This window comes from Lucilia cuprina, chromosome 5 (genome assembly GCF_022045245.1).
Source record: "Lucilia cuprina isolate Lc7/37 chromosome 5, ASM2204524v1, whole genome shotgun sequence".
NCBI classification, from domain to species: domain Eukaryota; kingdom Metazoa; phylum Arthropoda; class Insecta; order Diptera; family Calliphoridae; genus Lucilia; species Lucilia cuprina.
In genome coordinates, this window is record NC_060953.1 from 27,058,413 (window position 1) to 27,081,281 (window position 22,869).

Sequence of the window (22,869 nt, forward strand, 5' to 3'; positions counted from 1 at the left end):
GCTGTAAGTTTAGTGGTTTCTTTTTTATAAACATACATATATGTATGTTAAGAATTTTTCGATCTCACTCCTTATTTTTGAAAATATTCTAATAAAACGATTGTGTTACTTAAAATAATCTGTAGTTACTTGAATATGAGTTTTTGTTCTTATAAAATAACGTAAACCTGTTCTCAGCTATGGTCGAAAAATTTTGATATTTTTAACGGTCGTTTCAAAGTTCAAATTTTAGTTTTTTTGATACTTTGTTAAACAAATTTCAATATTTTTGGGAGAACTCATAGGGATTTATGGACAACAGATTAGGGAATAAAATTTGAATTCAGCGGATTTCGAGAAAACACATTTTTATGTAATATTTTGCAAAATTAGCCTTTTTATTATATTGTTGTGTATTTTAAATGGAACCTTTTGCAAATTTATTAGTCCACATATTTCTGAATAAAAATCAAGAGTTTTGTGCATTAACCCATAAACTCTGAAGGTCAAATTTTGTAATATTTGCAATTTTTGATGGAAACTAGTCGAAATTGTTTCTATTTTTAGGTAGATTATCACAAAACTTAAGAAATTTATTTATTAATAACCGATTTTTACAATAATAGTGAAAAAATCAAATAACCCTTAAACGGGCTTGGGATCAAAATGACCCCGATGTTTTAAAAACATGCCAAATTGGGCATATTTCAATAAAACCCGCTTGCAATCCCATTAATTCAGCAAATTGGTAAAAAAACAATTGGATATTATAAAAATATAATACATATAAATAAAAATAATGAAATCTAAAAAATGTATTTAAATGTTATTTGCATTAAATATTTTAAAATAAAACTGGAAAATTATATCACAAATATTATGATATCTTAGTTTTTAATACCAAATTTAAATCGATTACAAAAAGTATTATGGTTCAAATTGACACCATATTCAAAAAGGTTTAATGCCTGAATTTTTTTAAGCTGAATTAATGGGATTGGAAACGGGTTTTATTGAAATATGTCCAAATTGGCATGTTTTTAAAACATCGGGGTAATTTTGATCCCAAGCCCTTTTAAGGGTTAATATTTTCACTATTATTGTAAATATCAGTTATTAATAAATAAATTTCTTAAGTTTTGTGATAATCTACCAAAAATAGAAACAATTTCGACTAGTTTCCATCAAAAATTGCAAATATTACAAAATTTTACCTTTGACCTTTAGAGTTTACGGGTTAATGGCGTCCAAATTGCACAAAACTCTTGATTTTTATTCAGAAATATGTTGACTAATAAATTTACAAAAGGTTCCATTTAAAATACACAACAATATAATAAAAAGGCTAATTTTGCAAAATATTACATAAATATGCGTTTTTCTCGAAATCCGCTGAATTCAAATTGCAGGTACAGGCAAACTATAAGAGGTATTGACCTAATTTTTTTACTGTTTTATTCCCTAATCTGTTGTCCATAAATCCCTATGAGTTCTCCCAAAAAATATTGAAATTTCTTTAACAAAGTATCAAAAAAACTAAAATTTGATTTTTGAAACGACCGTTAAAAATATCAAAATTTTTCGACCATAGCTGAGAACAGGTTTACGTTATTCTATAAGGACAAAAACTCATATTCAAGTAACTACAGATGTATTTTAAGTAACACAATTGTTTTATTAGAATATTTTCAAAAATATGATTATATTTTTATCACATTTCGAATTCAAGTGCTCTGAGACACGATAATGACCTGGGGAATTTTTAATAACTTTTCATTTTTCAACCAAATTTTGTATTTTTTTCTTTTTGTAACGCTAATTCTGTGTACATTACGATTCTTTGACAATAAAATGCAAAACCAATTGTTTACTTTTGTGAAAACTGAAAAAAATGCATCTTCAAACTTCAGAGCCGTTGCGGCACCAGTTAACGTAGTCCTGTTGACCTGAATTTTTGCACGACTTATTTTTATAACCCGTAGAACAATTTTAGGGGGGGGGGGGGTTGTCAAAATTCGAAACTTAGTTTTTTTTGGAGCACTTTAATGAATACGGTGACCAGACGTTCTGTATCATACAGAACAGTACTGTATTTTAGAGCCCTGTTCTGTATAAATTATTCTTTGCTAAAAAATGTGAAAATGTTTATTTAGTGGTCTGTATTTGTTCAGTATTTCGTTATTTTTTCAGATTTACATAAAAAAGCATAGAAATCTTATATTGGCGAATTTTTTATAATAAAAATAGAAATATAAATATTGAATTGAATATTACTAGAAGCACTAAAATAAACACAGTTGTTCAAAAGGTACTAAATAATAAATGTATTTTTGGTACGTTATTTTTTGTGTTAATAGGATATCATATATTAGTGAATTATAATATTATTGTTTACATAAGATATTTTATCTTAAAACATATTATAAACACATCTTTTTGTTCTTTTTTCTGCACTAATAGAAAAAGAAAAAATGTGAAATAATTTTTTTAATTTTTAATACGAAAATTTACAACTTTTCTTTTTTCAGTTTTAATTATAATAAAAAAAATTTTTAAGTATAAATTATTTTCGGGGTTTTAAATACAAGTGTCGCAAAAAATGATAAATATTAAGTTTAAATATAAGAAAAACTATTAAGTGCTAATATCCTCGCAATTTCGTGTGAGTGCGTTCAGTTCTCCCAAGTGTGTTTAATTCTCTCACAACTCGTCTGTGTGAAGGTTTTAGGTTTATGTAAGAAGGGCAGCCATTCAATCAAGGATGAGTGGCTCACATGGGTCCACCTAATTGCGGTCCCGTTGTGTTACCCTAGTGGTCGTAGGGTTACGCTTGACTATTACCCTCCACTTCCAGATTTAAACCAACCGGTTTGATTCACAAAGTTTAGGATATTCTTCAGGCATATCACAGATAGCTCATCCAGACAAGATAAAGCAGCAAGGCCAAAACATTGTTCTCTGCTTTCATTGAAAGATGGGCAATAGCAGAGAAGGTGAGGTATTGTTTCCTCTTCTTTACAACTCCTAAGGTAGTCGTTATATTCGAGACCCATTCTTCTGGCATGATTACCAATAGTACAGTGTCCCGTTATGACTGATATCAGCATTCTGATTTGAGCCATTTCATATAGTTCGTTCTGAACCAGTAACTTACAGTTAGTAAGAGAGATACCAGCAAATGCGTAGATTTCATCTTCCCCTCTCATCGCACCATTTCTGGCAAGTTCGTCAGCTATACAGTTTCCCTGACAATTACTATGTCCAGGGACCCATATTAGCGTTATCCTAGAATGTCTCGCTTTCTCGTTCAAAGATACCCGGCATTCTTCGCTTGATTTTTAATCGCAGCTTTGCTGTCCGTATATATACATATATCACCCGATATTTGATAATACCTCAGCCAGTTTGCGACTCGCTTTATAGCAGAAATCTCTGCCTGTAAAATACTGCAATAATTAGGTAGCCTAAAAGAGGATTTGATTCCAAATCTTTCAATGTCCACTCCTCTTGGAACCGTCAGTGAAAACATTCGTTACACCATCCGTTGAGTGTGACTCGTGTGCTGAATTCTTATGTGGAATTCGGATGTGAAAGCGTCTGTCGAAGTGAGGTTTCGCAACGCAATAGTCTACATTAAGATGCAAAGATTCGAAGTGTTTAATTATTCGTGAGTGCCCTATACCTCTACTACCGGACCACGAACCACACGCGTTTAGTCTGATTGCAGAATTAAGGGCTAGTTGAATCGCCATCAGTCAGCTGGTAACCAATTCATTATGGTTAGCAGGGCCTTCGTTGGCGTCGTCCTCATTGCTCCCGTGATTAGGATTGCAATATTTCGTAAGGTACGTTGGATGGCTGCACAATGAGAAGCGATTTCCAATGCCTGCCACCAAACAATAACACCATAAAATAATATGGGATTAACAACTGCTTTGAAGATCCAGTTGAAACCTTTAGGGTTGATACCCCAGTTTGAACCAACTGCCCTCTTACAGGTGTAAATAGCTATATTAGCCTTATTTATCCTGTTTTGGATATTCATATTCCAGGATAGTTTACTGTCAAGGATTACTCCAAGGTATTTCGCATGATCAGTGAGATTGAGCCTTATTCCATTTAACTTCGGATGCGTGAAATTTTCAATCTTATACTTCCTTGTAAAAAGAACCAGTTCAGTTTTCAGTGGTGTACATCAATGACTCTCTCAAGAGTCTTGAGAAGAAAAGACGCGAGACTGATTGGTCTGTAGTCCTTTGGTTTCGTATGTGATGTCTTCCCTCTTTAGGAATAAAGACTACATTATATCTCATCCAAATATGAGGGATGTATAGTAACCTAAGGCATGCCTTATAGATAGCAGCCATGGAATGACGAGATCTTCGTTCTTTTGAAGATCCGCAGGTATAATACCATCAGGACCCGGAGATTTGTATAGGTCTAAACTGTTAAGCGCCCATTGGATTCTCTTTCTCTATTAATGACTATAGAGCAAGTATCAGACGTTAAATGAACCGGGGTTGCAGACTCTTCATTAAGAGGTTGACAGCCCGGAAAGTGAGTGTCCAGCAGAACTTCCAAGGATTCTCTGCAGGATATAGTCCAGTTACCACGGGGCTTTTGAATATAGCTCGGGACAACATGTGAAGTAGACAGAATTTTGCGAAGTCGATTGGTCTCGGAAGGACCTGCAACATTCGTGCAGAAGTGCCTCCACGCATTCCGCTTCGCATTTCTAGTCAAGTTTTTGAAACGATTCACATTTACATGCAGTTGTAGTCGCCATACGGAAAGCATCCGTTAGGGTGTGAACTGCTGCGTTAATGTCCTCAGTACTTTCTAGAGTAGGGAGAGAAATTAGCGTTGAAAAGTTGATCACCTCTTGTGTTGGTGTCACTGCTACCCCAGATACTGTGGTGCGAATTAGCGTCAGCACATAAGACGACAGGGATGTTGTGCATATTCGCCTTGTCTACCAATCTTCGGACATTGTTGTTGGGAGGACAATCCCCGTGATCGTGGGCCATATAGCTTGAAACCAGCCATGTTGTTGTGCCGCCATGTTCTAGTGCGGCTGCAACCGTATCTTCATCACTGAAATTAGATAAGATGAAGATGTGAAGTGAGCTCTTGGCCAGAATACAGGACCTTACTTTACTGAACTTTTAACATACAGGATTTTATAGTCCTTATGTTGTAGTCCGCAAACCCGATCCTGGTGGATCCATGGTTCTTGGACCATTATAAGCTCCTCCCCTCTCTGCGCCACTTGGAGTAGCAATGCAGGTAATGCTGCTTTAGAGTGGTGTAGATTGATTTGAGTCAACCTCACCATCTCCTGGGGTAACAACATTGGCGTTGGCGATCTTCTGAGATAGATCCAGAAGGTCGTCATCGTCGACCTCCTTATCCTTCCGAGTAGAGAGTTTGCTCATCAATTCAGAGACTAACTGAGCATCATCTCTGTCGGAGGGATCAGAGGTTGTGTTGCTAACCGTGCCTTCTGTTGACTGCACGGTCAACTCATCATCCACCGCCACCTTCGGAGAGGGATCGCCCTTGGAATCGCTACGATAAACATGGAGGAAGGTCGTTCCGAAGCCGTAATAGACCTTCCCCTTTGTTTCTCGCAGCGGTTCAAAGGATTCCTTATTCAGGACTACGATCACATGTCTTGAAGGTCCATCAGCCTCTGAAACCCTTACAACTTTCCAATCATTTGTTGGAAGCTGAGGGTTACAGCACTTTAGGATCTCCAAGATCCCTTCGGGAGTGGAGGGCTCAGACGGCATTTTGGCGATGGATCGAGGCCTGCGTGGAATCTCCTCAGGAGTCATCACATCAAGCTTAGATCCATCCCATACCTCACCCAATAGTGAAATAGCAGACTTGAGCAGCAACGCTGAGCGTTCGTCTGCACATATCATTAGTTTAACGTGACCCTGGAACCATCCAGCGTCATCGCATTGAAGAGCAGTGCCTGGGTTCTCTTTGAGAACTTGCCAGAACACTCCCATGAGTTTTTGCTTCACCACATCCCAGTTAGACTGGGATATGGATCCGTCAACATCGCTTCGGTCGATGACGGCTCGAATAAGGCTGTCTTTGGCAACCTCACTGAAGGAGCGCGTCATTGACTTCTGCACTTGTTTTGGACGTTTTGTCCCTAACTGCTGGCTTGCGGAAGCTGCTTCCGTTTTCACTTCGGCGGGAGGAGAATCATTGTCTTTGCCAGCGATCTGAGCTTTGGCCCATTGGAGGGAAGCTGATTGCTCCGTAGTGAGTTCCCCGGGTGGTTTGGACCCGAGTAGCTCAATAATCCTGAAGGCGGAACGCCTTGTAGTTACCGCCCGCTTGGAGGGTTTTTTGTGCCGAGTCGATTGATGATGGCCGGACTTGGCAGGGGGTGGTACATCCCCAGGACAGGAGGATACCGTCACTGAGTCTGGAGGTACAATTGGCACTTGGGAAGCTGATGTAAGAGACGACTTAGCCGACCCCTTATCATCAGTACCCGAAGCAGGGTTTTTAACCGCCTTAGCGGTTTGGGCTGCAGCAGCTTTGAGAAGTCCAGAGGTACCTCGCCACCTGATGAGCAACTACGAAAAGTTTTAAATGTATTACATTCAGCCAGCCTGGGTGTACCAAACTGGCCCCACAGGGGAAACAGACGCAGACCACCAGCCGCCCAATATGGGAACAGACGCTGGTGGATTCAGACGGACGTTACACATTCAAGTGTAAGGTTCATAGAACTAGCCGGACTTGCTTTCCACGACCACCCCTCTCAGTGAGGGGAGAATAGCCGTAGAAAGCGTTGGTGGATTCAGACGGACGTTACACATTCAAGTGTAAGGTTCATAGAACTAGCCGGACTTGCTTTCCACGACCACCTCTCTCAGTGAGGGGAGAATAGCCGTAGAAAGCGTCTGATTAGCCGTCCCATAGGGAAACATACGCTACCAGACAGGGGGAGGGGTAGTTCTTAGTTTCGCGCTCAGTGTAGGAGTAGCAAACTTGTGATGGCCATTCCCTCCAGCATGGCTTTACAGATCATCGCGCTTAAGCATCTGCATCACGTCAAGATGACTACCCATCGCAGATGAAAGAGAATAACAAATTTTCTTTGACAGCCCCTTCAGTTTCGCCTATATGTTACTACTACATAGCTTCTAGACTATGTTAAAAAAATAAAAATTTAACAAGTTAGAGTGCTATGTTCGGCCGTGCCGAATCTCAAATACCCTCAACCAGCTACTTTAATATTAATAATTTTTTATTTTGTGCAATATTTGTAAAAATAAGTTTTCTCATTACAAACACCAATTTCTTTTATATGTTATTAACGCCCTAAAATATGATTTAGCGATATTTAATAATTTACATGTGAGTAAAATGGTTAATAGAGTTATTGATAGTTTATTTTAGAAATTTTGTTTGAAAAATTTGCATACTAAACATAAAATGAGGGACTAATATCTTCATGAGTAAGGAGATAATTGTTTATAATTATAGTTATGATAATGCAACTAGATTAATACTGTGTAAATGGCTTTCGATGGAACGATGGGATAAAGAAATTGACAGTAACATTTCTAAAGTAAAAAAGTTTATTTTTAAAAACTTTATTTGGTAATGTTTAAAAAGTGTTTACATAATTTTCGAAAATGAAGGAACAATTTTCGATGATCGTTAAACAAATTGCAAGTATATTTTCTGTATATAAAAGTAATATTTGTGCCAAATTTTGCATGGATATCATTGTTTGGCAATAAGTTTATGCATTTAAGTGTTTTTCTAAAGAGAACCTTGTTCGGGAGCTATGACCAATTGTGGATTGATCAAAATTTTACAATGACATTTATATGCATAAAAGTAACAATTCTATCCTAGATAATGAGTTAGGTTTATGGCAAATTGTGGTTCAAACGGAAAAAACTTACGGTTATATTCTATATAAAAAATATATAAAAAAAATTAAGAAATCTTTTAAATAAAAAATTAATTTACGCAAAAAACAATTATTATAAAACAAAATTCATTGAAAACCGAAACGATATGAGAAAAACGTGGCAATTAATAAACGAGGTCACGGGTAAAACAGTCAGTAAAATTGATAATACAATAACAAATAACTTTAAAAGCGATAACATTTTGGCAATAGCAAATAAATTCGCGACAAATTTCAGTAACAATGTACAAAAAATATTACACAAATGCAACATAAATACACTACAATACAGAAAACCAACAATAACTAACTCGATGTATATTATGCCTACAAATGAGGAGGAAATCTTCAATAAATTAAATAACATAAACGTAAACAAAGGAGCAGGTATAGATGGTATTAGACCGATAGACATAAAAGCTAATGCTTCTTTATTAACCCCAATTAAGGAGTGAGATCGAAAAATTCTTAACATACATATATGTTTATAAAAAAGAAACCACTAAACTTACAGCTTTATTTTTTTTTATTTGATTCAAATTATTATTATAATTTACAAAAAAAATATTTTTATAGTTTTAATCACTAGTGATGAAATTTTGAACCCTTTTCGGAAACCCTTCCATTAACGTTTTTATAGTGCTTTCTGTCACTTTGCTCGAACATGTAGTCCATCTCCGTTTAAAATCTACCACACTTTTGGACACCTTTTTTGTACTCTTCAATTCTCTTTTAACAAGAGCCCAATATCTCTCCACTGGCCTTAGCTCCGGGCAGTTTGGAGGATTTGCCTCTCTTGGTACAAATACCACATTATTGTTCTTGTACCACTCAAGAGCTTGTTTACCATAGTGACAGGATGCCAAGTCAGGCCAAAAATAAAATGATTGGCTTCTTTTGCCGCAACTACATATTGCTTGCCATACCAAGAACTTTCTGGGAAATTTTGTCTGCTTTTGGGTCCTAAACTTTTCTTCAACATTCCCTCGAGCATCAGCAACATAAAACTTTTGACCTGGAAGTTGCGAAAAATCTGCCAGAACATACGTTTCGTCATCCATTATGCAGCAAGAATATTTTTTTATAAAACTTGACTTCAATTTCCGTGCTCTGTTTTTGGCCTCTAAATTTTTAGCAGCGTTCCTGTCAGGAACTTTTTGAGCCTTGTATGTTTTTAAACCTGCATTAGCTTTAACTTTTCGTACCAAATAGTCCGAGCACTGAGCAAACCGAGCTGCTTTCCTACCGGATGTGTTGGGAGCTCTTTTGAAAATGCGTTCTATTTTTTTGGCTTTAGAAACATCATGTGGACCATTCCTTCTACCTGAACCAGGTTTTCTATCAACTGACAAGTTCTCCCGGTGCTGTTTAATAACATTGGAAACAGTTTGACGGCAGACCTTTGTATGCTTGGCCAACTTTTTGTAAGACCAAGTTGGGTTTAGTTGAAAATATTTAATAATTTTTGTACGCACTTTTTTCTGGTCACTCATTTTAATCAGATTAACAAAAAAATTAATATAATTGACATTACACATAATAACTGACATGTTTTTCAAAGGTAACTTGATCAAAAAAAATCAAATAATACTTTGGTTGAAAAATGTAATGAAAAACGTGTATTAAGAATTTTTCGATCTCACTCCTTATTACGAAATTTGTAAACTCAAGTATCGATAGTGCCACCATACCAGCGTTATTGAAAACATCAATAATTCGACCAATTTACAAAAGCGGTATAAAAAACGATTGCAACAATTACAGGCCAATTGCTATATTGTCAGTTATTGAAAAAATACTTAGGAGATAATTGTTCGAAGACTTAACAATTTCTTAATGAAATGCAAAATAATCAATCAGAACCAATATGGCTTTCAAAAAGGCAAAAATATAAACAAATTACTTGGAAACTTTGCACATTATATAAATAAACATCTCAGCGAAAATTTCCACTGTTTAGCGATGTTTATAGATTTTAGTAAAGCCTTTGACACGCTCTCGCACAGTAATCTTCTAGATATTTTGGAAAAAAATGGCGTAAGAGGCAATTGTTTAAATTGGTTTAAAAATTACTTAAACCTTAGAACATATAAGGTGAGAATTTCTAACTGTTTAAGCAATGAAACTCCTTTAAATGAAAACGGTGTTCCACAGGGCTCCAAACTCGGTCCAATCTTATACTTGTTGTATGCTAACAATATGATAAACATACTCAAGAATAGCACTGCCTTTGCATATGCAGATAACACCGCCATCATTGTGTCAAATAAAAAGATAAGAGATACAAACAGGATAATGCAAGAAGAACTGGATATCGTGACAAAATGGAGCCATGATAATGGTCTCGTTATTAACGCATTGAAAACAAAGATGATGCACATTAAGCCGCCCCATTTTTCAAACTATGAAATTCAAATAAAATTCCACAGCACTCGAAGTCGTTAAAACATATAAGTATCTAGGTGTTCTTGTAGATGAAAACTTTAAATGGCTATCGCATACTCAAGAACTTCGCAAAAAATTAAGAAAAACTGCGTATAATCTGTTTTACCTAAGCAACTGTGCTACATATAATGTCCTTAAACAGGCATATTTTGCTTTAGCTGAATCTTATCTAAGGCATGGTATAACAGCTTGGGGAAGCTCTACATATTGCAGAAGTTTACAACAAACCCAAAACCAAATTCTAAGAATACTACATAAAAACCAGTCACATAAACAAAACCTTCAATACTCCACAAAATGCGACAATAACACAACAAATACTATTTCAAATTACAGTACCTCCAATAATTCAACACCACATAATTCTTCAGTCGTCGAACATAGCTACAATGAAAACAAAAACAAATGTCAACATATCCAATAATACGAACTTGGAAAATGATGGTACAACAAACAACAACCTTACTTATAACATCAAACGGAAACATAACATCAAACCGAAATGCCAACATCAGCCATACACATACTAACACGCGATTGCGCAACACTACAAACAACAGCAACACAACCCAAACAAACATCAACTCAAACGTCAACACAACAAGCCTAGCCGCAAAACTTAAAATTTTGAATGTGTGAATTATATATAACATAGTACGATCATCAACGAATTTTATAACGATCGTAGATACCTCACTCCAATCAACCATACCTACACACCAGAAGTTGATCAAAAGGAAGGTATACGGTAGAACGGTTCCAAAACAACTATGGAAAAAACAGCTTGGATGTCGTATTACCGACTTTATTAAACAAACTGCCTATAAATTTACTAAATGTCCAAAACGAATATAGAAGAAAAAAGTTATTAAAATTTCACTTTTTAAATTCACAATGAAAACAAATGATTTTTTAAACATATGTATTTTAAATTACTACATCCTGCAGATAAGCCTAATGGCTTATTTAAGAAAATTGTAAATGAATTCTTCGAAAAATAAATAAATTAAAAAAAAAATAAAACAAGTATGAATGTATAGTCGGGCGTAGCCGACCATATGATACCCTACACCTGTCAGTATGTATGTTAAAAATGGGGATTATTTAAAAAAATAAAGCATTTGGTTTGTTTTTTTAACCTTATTTCGGAGTATTTTTACTTTTATTTTGGCAAAAAAAGAATTTTTTACAAGAGGGCTCAAAGGGGAGTAAGGCAAAATATGGCCCTATCCTTAAAAATGTTGGTAAGGGGAGTTACGTCTTCTTCAATATTATTTATGTAGAATTTAAAAGTGTTATTAGTGTTTGTAAGTGAATTTTGACCTTAAAGTCATTTTCTGAAGGGGAGTTTGTATGGGGGATAGGATCAAATGAAGCCCGATCATTACAAAAATCGGTAGTGTCATTTAAAGTTCTATAAAACTAAGTTTTGTCGACTTTTGTTAACATAATATATCATTTAAATTAATTATAAGCCAAAAGGCCCTATTTGGGGGGTACGGTTGTATGGGGCTAGTCGAAATTATGGACCGATTTTAACCATTTTCAATAGGCTTCGTCCTTGCCAAATGAAGCGTGTGTGCCAAATTTCATCTAATTATCTTCAAAATTGCGGCCTGTACCTTGCGCATAATGTTTACATGGACAGCCGGCCAGTCAGGCGGACGGACGGACATAGCTTAATCGACTCAGAAAATGATTCTAAGCCGGTTGGTATACTTTAAGGTGGGTATAGGACGAATATTTTTCTATGTTACAAACATCAGCACAAACCCAATATACCCTCCCCACTAAAGTGGTGTAGGGTATAATAAAAGTGATATTTTTGTCAAATTTTGTATAAATATCTTAACTAGGTAATGAGTTATGGTCATTGAAGCGACTTTTGGGCAGCTATGAGCAATTGTAGACCGATCGGAAAAAATATTTATGTATATAAAGTAATTTTAGTAGTAAATTTTGTATAAATATCTTAATTAGGTAGCGAGTTAGGAGCGTTTAAGTGACTTTCGGGAGGGGACCTAGTATAGGAGCTATGACCAATTGTGAACCAATCGGAAGAAAATTTTACAGTAACATTTATGTAGATAAAAATTATATTTGTGCAAATGTTATATAAATATCTTAATTAGGTAATAAGTTATGTGCGTTTAAGTGATTTTCGGGAGGGAACCTTGTATGGGAGCTATGACCAATTGTGGACCGATCGGAAAAAAATGTTACGGTAACCTTTATGTATACAAAAGTAATATTTGTGGTAAATTTTGTATAAATGTCTTAATTAGGTAGCGAGTTCTGAGCGTTTAAGTGATTTTCGGGAGGGGACCTTGTATAGGAGCAATTACCAATTGTGGACCGATCGGAAGAAATTTTTACAAAATTAAATTTTGTATAAATATCTGATTTTCGGGAGGGGACCTTGTATAGAAGCTATGACCAATTGTGGACCGATCGGAAGAAAATTGTACGGTAACATTTATGTATATAAAAGTAATATATGTAGCAAATTTTGTATAAATATCATAATTAGTTAATGAGTTCTGAGCGTTTAAGTGATTTTCGGGAGGGGACCTTGTATGGGAGCTATGACCAATTGTGGACAGATGGAAAAACTTTAATTTGTAAAATTTTGTGAAGATATCGATATTGTAACGGAAGTTATTAACAATAAACACATTTTCCGGGAATACGTACATTTGTATGGGAGGTATATGAAGTTATGAACCGATTTTTGCGATTTTTTACAATGATGATTCTGGCACCAATAAACGTATCTCTGACAAAATTCAACAATTTATATGCAGTAGTTTTTGTAAAAAATACAAATAAATATGTGAAAATCGCCATTTTTTTTTTGAGGTTGTCTTAAATTTTTACTCATAACTCTGATACTATTTCACCAATATTGCTGATTTTTAATACCAAACTGCTTAGGATAACAATGAATATTTTGAGTGAATTTTGTGGAGTTTCATTGCTTCGTTTCAACGTGAGCGTGTTTTATACAGACAGACAGACAGACAGACAGACAGACAGACAGACGGACATATCTAGATCGACTCAGAATTTCATAAGGATCAAGAATATTTATACTTTGTTGGGTCTTAGTGTTACAAACGGAATGACAAATTGATATATACCCTCTATCACCACTGATGGTGGTGGAGGGTAAAAAAATTCATACCATTTAGGAACTTATTCTTATATTATTTATGCTGAAACTTTTTTATATAAACAATCAATATAATAAATTTTAAAGCTTTATTGACAATTTATTTAGATTTAAAAAATGGGGGTTAGTGTATTTTATTTTCTTCTGTTCTATATTTGGAGAAAAAAATAAGTAGGAAAGTATAGTCGGGCATGGCCGACCATATAATACCCTACACCATGAGTATATTTTTAAAATTTTTTACTTTTTATAAAGAAACTTTTTTGTTGAACATTATTCCAAAATATTTAAACAATTTATTGATAAAAAAAACTAAAATTTCTAAATGAGGCTTTATATAGGTCAAATATGGGCCGATTCTCGGTAAATTTGGGAAAAGGATATATTTTTAAATAATAGTTAGTTTTGTTGAGTTTCATTGCGATACAAATGGTTACAAGTCAATTTTAGACGTTTAAGACATTTTTTGAAGGGGGGTTTGTATGGGGGCTTGGGTCAAAAAAGGGCCGATCCTTACGAAAATCTGCAGTGTCATTTATACTTATATAAAACTTATTTGTGCCAATTTTTAGAAAGATAATAGAATATTTGAAGTAATTCTGCCATAAAAAGTTTAAATCGGGAGGTACGGTTGTATGGGGGCTAGGTGAAATAATGGACCGATTTCAACCATTTTCAATAGGCAAAAAACATGCTTGGTCCAAATTTCATCAAATTATCTTGAAAATTGCGGCCTGTATCTTGCGCACAAGGTTTACATGGACAGCCAGCCAGACTGACGTACATATCTTAATCGACTCAAAAAATGATTCTGAATCGATCGGTATAACATTTTTGTATGTTACAAACATCAGCACAAACGTATAATACCCTCCCCACTATGGTGGTGTAGGGTATAATATGGTCACAAAATTTTTTTAAACCTGGTCACACTGGTTTCAAAGGCTTTTCTAAAAAAAGCTTTTTAAGGCGAAATTTTTTTGTTTTTTTTTGTAAAATTTTTTGTTATTATATATCATTGCTATTAAAAGGAATAACTTTTTTATGTATTTCAAGGTGAAGGGGATATAAAATGCGTTATTTTACTCACATTTTAAATTTATGAAATTTTTTATGAATATAAAAGGAAAGACAAAATAATAGTTTATACTTTTTGCAAAATACCATGGTATTTGCCCAAGACGGTAGACTTTTGTTTTTGTAAATGCGCATAGCTATAGGCAGTGTGCTTTCTATACACTTGTATGCGCTAAGCACTAGCAATACTTTGTTGTATTGTTGTATTGATTTTGTTTTTCGTAAAAAATTAGTTTTAAATGCACTTGCAAAATATTGGTGTTAGCTTTAAATTTCAAACTAACATTATTCGCATAAAAATTATTGTACGATCACTCACAAAAGGGAAAATTATTTTATCATAACAAAAAATGCAAATCATATTTTTTGCCGTGTACGTTTCTTTTTCCTTGCAACAAAACATCTTAAATAAAAATATGTTTTTCTTTAAATGTATTGGAATTTACTTTTGGGCAGAGTAGGAAGAGCTTTCAAATTGATTTCTCTCCCGAGTGATATTAATTCTAGCGAAATAAATTTTTTACTTTCTTGTGAATTTATCTTTTTTTCTCGTGACTTTTAAAAATAAATCGCACGAGTGATATTTAAATTCAAAGAGCGGAATATAAATTTCTCTGAAACGAGTAATGTATATAGTTTAATATTATAATGAAGAAGAAAAAGAAACAATTTTCAAGAAATTATTAGTTTTAAAACCATTTATCATTTATAATAAAAAATTTTTAAATTAAAATTTTCTCTAAAAAATTAACAAAAAGAGATCAATATCAGGTATAAAAATTTTTGCAAAACTTTTTTGTAAAATAATACTCTAAAATTTAATTTAAATGATGAGCTTTAAACGATGTTTTTGTTTGTTTTTAATAAAACTTGATGTTAAAAAAGCCGCCCGCTGAATGTTGAAGTTGGACAGATTGTTAACTTCCTTTTAACAATCTGTCCAACAATATGTAAAAGATTTCTAGCTTTTCCGTTCTTTTGTTACATTTATTCAGGTATATAAAAACATCATATAATGATGAATGCTGTTTTCTTGTCTTTATTGGATTTTGTATGCTACCTATTGTGCTGTTTAAATTGAAAATTAGACTTGTAGAATTATTAATTTAAAACTTAAAACATCAGAATCAACTAATTCTTCGTCATTGCATGGAAATAAACGATTATATAATTTCAAAACAAACACTTGTAACACATCGAAATATTGATCATGGGTCTTAAACTATAGGAGCAGAAGTATTTTATCATCCCAAGATCTAATATTCATAAACATTTCATATAAGCGTATATTATTGTCAATTTAAATACGCAATAATATTGAATCAATAATGAAGAACTTATTTCATAAAATATTTTCTAGTGCAGATATTTTTCTTTTTTAAAATTCATTTAAATATTGTTTTAATAAACTGGACTATTTACTTTGTTTTCCGCTACTTACTTTATATTAATGGTGTAAAAAGAAATAATAATAGACAGAAATTGCGCTATATTTTGAACCGTTCTTTATATAAAAATTAATATATCATAAAAAGTATTTATTATTTTGTTTCACTTATATTTTAAAAGTATCCTCCATATTTAATTTTATAAATTGTATAAAAACTAAAATAAAAATTCTTTTATTTTTTCAGAAATTTTGTAAAATCTTTACGAAATAAAGCCACACATATGGCAAAAGGTCTTGTACATCACATGAGTTCAACTAGATTAAAAAAAAATAACAATTCATTTGGAAATATTTCGTAAGTACAAGATAAGTTTTCTTTTCGAATCAAAGAATTTGTTACAAAATGGCATCGATTTGTTGTTGCATATCTTGTTATAAATGCATAAATTGCATATTTTGCCTTTTTCTAACATTTTTATAGCATATTTTACATATTTTTTAATTTTTCTAAAATAAATTATTTTGTTTTCTCCGTATTTCATATTTTTACAACAGATTTGGTTTTAAATAAATATCAACAAATTGGGATTTAACAATAAACTAGGTTCTATGATATACAATTTTACATAGTTTTATTTAATTTTTAAAACCACAACAGGGCGGAAGTTATATTGAGTTTGTGCTGCTAATTGTATCGCCAAAAATATTGGTCCTTAAAGTATCGGTTCAGTATCAATTTCTGAGTCTATCCATATAAAAAGATAAATTGATGAAATTTTATGTTTACATCTCTCTTACGTTCATAATTCACTTAAAAACATCACCAAACGATAAAATTCGAAAGAATTATAATTTATACAAAAATACATTCATTTAACCAATTTTATTAGAATTGCTATCAAGCTTTCCACTTTCATATATTAAATATATACTATATAAAGTCGTTTCTTAAAGCCGTGATGTCTGATCTTGCAACGATGTCAGTAAAATGTTCAGACCCCTTTTGTTAAAATGTTGTGACCCCTTTTACTCTTACAGTTTACATCCGATTTGGCCAGTTATAATCGAATATAAATATTTGCATCATAATTGAGATCAGTAATGTATTTTAGGCAGTTTTAAATTTTGTTAAATGCATAAAATATCAATAATATTTAAAAATTTTGCAATATAAAATATTTTAAAAAACGACAGAAATAGATGCAATGCACGTCACAACAAAATATTTTTATATTTTGCATAAAATGCTCAATCGCTCGAGCTTAAAATTTTTATACCTTTATGATTTTTTGTAGCTTTCAAACAAATTAAAATCGCTATTGATATGACTTATGTGTCTAATAAAGTATGTGTTACCCAAAAATTAAAGAAATCTGAAGATCATCGGTCAATTCTAAATTAATTTCCCATTTAATTAATGACATCTTAGGTTAGGTTAGGTATTCAGGCTGCAAAGACGCACACTTGGGTCCTGTTGGTCCCTTTGTGATACCTGTAAAGATAATAAAATATAAAAGAAAGAGGGTAGAGGAAGTATTTCCTTAAATATGTCGAATTTCGTCCCTATAGTAAAATGATAAAGTCAGTTAAGAGCGTTAAAAAGAGGCGGCATTATGTGGGAACCGATTTAATATTGGTATTATAATGCCAGAAGCGTTAAAGTGATTTTTCTGAAGAGGGCCTTTTATAAGAGGTGGGGTCAATTGTAGTCCGATGTCCACCATAAATTAAAGTATAATTTTATGTTGCAAAACACTAATTTGGGTAAAATTTTATCACGATTGCTGTGTAATAAACTAATTTCTGAACCTTAAAACAATATTTCGAAAGGTTACTTGTACGGATGCTAGTCGAAATCGTGGAACGATAATGTTAAATTTTAATACCAAGCAATCCTTAACAATATTTGTGTGAAGTTTTCTAGCTCCTCCCTTTACAGTTACTGATTGTATGTTCTGTCCACAACACCATTAATTGTGTTTAGGTCAGGAACGTCCGCTTTGAGATTGAGAATCTCTGAAGGTACTTTTGTATTTGAGAAATATAAGTGTGACTGCTGAGTGCGATTACACTGGTGGGAATGTGTGTTGTGCGAATGTTAGCTGTATGGGCATATTCGGGATTTGGATGGTTTTAGTGTGAAAAAATCGGATGTATTCTTTTCATAGTGATTTGTCTGATGATTAGATTAATTATGATTGGATTGCAGGCTTTGTAAAGGAAGACTTCAAAACAACGCGAAGTAAGCGTGGGGATAGTTGGACGTTGACTGACGAAGTCTATTGTTCAATTCACAATCAAGTTGTATATTGTATCTACTTAAGTGTAGTAACCGCGATTGTGAACAGATTTTTGTAGCAAGTCATAAGTTTATGTTCACAATAAAAAAACAATCAAAACAAACAATGTCAAAAGTAAAAAAAAAACAAATAATATTAAACTAATTAAACGAGCAAAATAAACCAAATTAATTTTTTTATTTAAAATTATATTATTTTCATTATTCCACATTTTAAACTAATAAATAATCAGTTTTTAATGAAATTTTTATTTTGTTTTGGTAAACAGCTGTTTGTTTGTAATTTCTGTGTTACCACTTTATCATCTTTTATGCCAAAATTGATTGAATTTTTTTATTTATTTGCTGAAATAAATAATTGACAACACTGAATTTTCTTATTTTGCATAGAAAATACCAACAACATTGTTATGACTATTGTAGCAGCTGCTGACATACAACGCTATAACATCGATTGTGAATTGAACATATGTATGTATGTTCTTAAAAATGTCGTATAGGGTTATCAATTACCTCGGTCTTTTGGGACCCTTTGAGAAGTTCTATCTACGAATACCGACTATAATATGGTACTTGGATGCCTGCCTCATACGAAGGCATTTACGAGTTTGGATAGTATCCGATACTCACAAAGGGTGAAGCCATGTCCCGAAGTATGCCATCGAATTTGTAACTCTTGCTCTTCCTGTCACGGCTTTGTGAAATTGTATTAACCCAGTGGTTGAAAAAGCGTCACCGTGTGATAGGGCTACACGCCAAGTACTCTCGTAAAGCATATAGTTGTTGAACGAATTTTGTGTATGTTGTTGTGTTATAAGGTCCAAATTCAAAACCTAAACTCGACAACACCTCCTTTTTGTGCATACCAAATTTCATTAAAATCGGATTAACCGTTTAGAAGTTACCGAATTATTTCCCTCATTTTTTTCCTATACCACTGTGCAGCATCACATGCTCTTAGGCCACTACATTTCAAGTGATAATTTCCGAGGCAGAACCATCAAGAAACCATACGTTCACTCCCAGAGATATTACAAGTTGAATTTACGCAATCTATTATAATAAAAAATTAATTAATATATTCGTTGGGTATTAAATAACTACTCGACAACAGATGGCGCACAGTGGTATAGGACAAAAAAAAGAGGGAAATAATTTGCTAACTTCTAAACGGTTAATACGATTTTAATGAAATTTGGTATGCACAAAGAGGAGGTGTTGCCAAGTTTAGGTTTTGAATTTGGACGTTATAGGCCAACCAGGGGCCCGGCGGGGGGTCCTCAAATTAGGACATCTCTGCTATGTTAAATTTTTAAAACGATCCTATTTCTTCATTTGAGCTCCGATTTAAAAAAATTTCGTATATAGAATCTCCTCATCGAGCACTATAAAAAATATAGTCTAGGAGATATTCGCATTTGAAAATCAAAATTTTTAAATTTTTACCATCCTTACTTTAGTTTTTTGATAATAGCGGGTCCAAATATTCCCGATTTTTGATTTTCGATCTTGACTGAGTCCAGAGTTATAGGCATTTTAATTTAAAAAATTAAAAAAAGCGACTTTTTGCCATTTTTTGGGAAAAAAGTATCTTTTTCTATTAAAGTTATCTAAAAGGTTTCTAAGAAGATGTATATAGAATTTATACTTTTTGGAAAGCTGACTTTACATTAAATATGATAAATGAAACAAAACCTAAAAATTTTTTATACCGAGGGGACCAGGCCCATCCAAAAAAACCCTATCTTTTATGGAAAATTCAATTTTGAGCAAAAATTCTCAAATCGCATAGTCAATATCAAATTATAGTGACCTGTTTTATAAGACCTAATATGTTCTTAATCATTTTGTACGGGTTTCGATAACCCCGCCCCTGGTATGGATATAATAGGCAAAAAACCAAAAAATCTCATTTTTGGGATTTTTTAAAACGTTTAGAAGTTACCGAATTATTTCCCTCTTTTTTTGTCCTATACCACTGTGTGGCGGTGGTAAATAGTATTGTATTGGAGAGCAGTATGATTTATAATGAATAATATATGAACAGTTGAGTTGTTTTACACAAGATATTTAACTTTGTTATAAATAAACACATTCCACAATTTGTAACTAGGCTAAGAATACTTATATAAAATATGTACTTAGCTTTATAAGTTTGTTGATCTTATAGATTTTAATTAGCGTTGGATCACACGAAATATATAAAAAAACTTTCACGAATTTAGAGAAAACACAAAAATTATAAACTTAGCCAATCAGAGATGGATAACAACATCTCATGGGATGTTATGGTGCTCTGTGGGGGAGTTCGGATATTAATGACAGGGGTGAGTGTTTACTTCAATACCTTCTAACTGATAACCTTAGTGTTTGCAATAGAGGTAATAGACCACCGTTTTTCAACAGGATCAGAGAACAGGTTATTGATATTACTTTGGTAGGGAACACTGACTCAGGCAGAATTCTTGATTGGAGAGTATCACTCGAGTGCTCATTCTCCGATCATCACAGAATAATCTTTACGATACAGCTTACGATGACTAGAATCCGACTGTGTCAAATTCGGCAATCTGATTGATACCAAGCCACCTCCGGATGGACTACATGGTACACAAGACTTGGACGACTTAGTAGATTATCTATCCAGGACTTTAAGGGAAGAATACTAAGCTTCAACTAGGGTGTGGTAGGTACCTAGGAAATTCCTGCAACCATGGTGGAATCCTAAACTAATGCAGCTTAGGAAAAAATGTAGGAAACTAGCGAAGAGGGATCAGAACCCGTTAAGCTGGGACGATTGTCGTCAAAGCTTCAATACATTCAAGAGGGAAAGCAGAAGGGCTAAGAAGGAATCCTGGTAGCGTTTCTGTGAGGAGCTGGAGAGTACCACGGAGGCATCACGTCTACGCAAGGTGCTATCCAAAGACCCCGGTACGCCTGAATTCCTATTGAAACCGGATGGGACTTTACTGAAAGTAGCACCGAAACTCTGTAACTGCTTAGTTGCAGAGATGATGTAAATGAAGGCTCCACTTTGCAGTACCTCGCAGCTTCTCGAATCCACGTAAGTGGATTAATCAATTCCATTGTAAGTATGGAGAAAATTTCGTGGGTGCTGTCATCCTTCAAGCCTTATAAATCCCCAGGGCCAGATGGCATATTCCCAGCATTACTCCAAAAATCGATCACCACCATCTTATTATGATATTTAGGAGCTGCCTGGAAACAGGATATATTCCAAAAGTGTGGAAGGAGGTTACTATGGTATTTATCCCCAAAGCAGGAAAAGTAAACCATAATACCGCCAATGACTATAGGCCGATCAGTCTGTCATCGTTTTTATTGAAAACATTGGAAAGATTGGTCGACATCCATGTCAGGAACATCATCTCTCCTGATAACTTCTGTAGAGCACAACACGCATACCTAAAAGGAAGGTCGGTGGAGACAGCCTTACATGACGTTGTCGGAACTATAGAGAAGGCACTTGACATAAAAGAATATGTTATGGCATCTTTCTTAGACATTGAGGGTGCGTTTAACAACGTGAACATATCCGCAATAGTCGATGCACTGAGTGATCTAGGTGGTAAGAGTAGGGCCATCAACTCTAATATGAGTATTGGCAAGACAAGGAAAGTTGTGACAAGGGGCACACCACAAGGTGGAGTCATCTTTCCACTCCTGTAGACTCAGTAGGATGGGCTTCAAAGTAGTCGCATATGCTGGCGACGTCGTGATTCTTATTCATGGGAGCTCTTGTTTGATTTAGAGCGGTGGATACCAAGACTCACCTTTCTATTCTAAACAAGGTAAAAAAAATTAGCATGTCTTGCAATCACTGGCTGTTTGAGCTCCACCCCTCAGGCTAGTCTAGAGACGATGCTAAACATGACTCCCCTTGATATATAGATCAAATGCATTTCTGCTAGTTCTGCTCTACGACTTAAACAGTCGAACGGGTTGAAGCACGACCTCATTGGTCATGGTACCATCCTACAAAAGATAGGAAACAGATTACATTCTATCTACACAGAATTTTGATAGGTTATTCAAGACTATAATAACGACAAGGGATGATGAGATCTACACAGATGGCTCAAAGACAGAAAGGGGTACGGGATCGGGAATCTTCTCCGATGATCTAAATCTTCTACTGTCTTTTCGACTACTTGACACCTGTACGGTCCTTCATGTAGAGATATATGCCATCTATACTGCCGCGAGAAGAATCCGGGAACTAAATCTCGAAAATTCGACCATACATATATACCTCGCATCAATCAAGGCTCTTAACTCCAATGTCATTAAGTCGGAATGTCTTCTCAATTGCATTCAATCGTTGGCACAACTGACACAACATCATGTTGAGTTGATATGGGTTCCAGGACATGAGCGCATCCGGGGAAATGAAATATCCGATGAATGTGCAACAAAAGGATCGTCCCTGGACTTAACCCTTGCGCAAAAGGATATTCACGCTCCCCCGACGACCCTATCAAAACTGATAGATGAATGGGCTCTGAGTGAGACGGAACTCACCACTGACAAGAGAT

General features: G+C 34.2%; 1 protein-coding gene across 1 annotated transcript in view; it reads left to right on the plus strand.

The window, feature by feature from the left end:
- The window catches only part of LOC111679326 (vacuolar protein sorting-associated protein 13D), a 476,071-nt gene that overhangs the window by 114,734 nt on the left and 338,468 nt on the right, over window positions 1-22,869 (plus strand). The window contains exon 4 of the mRNA XM_046952421.1: window positions 16,259-16,369. Coding sequence (XP_046808377.1) covers window positions 16,259-16,369 — 111 coding nt within the window. The remainder of the gene's footprint in view (window positions 1-16,258; window positions 16,370-22,869) is intronic.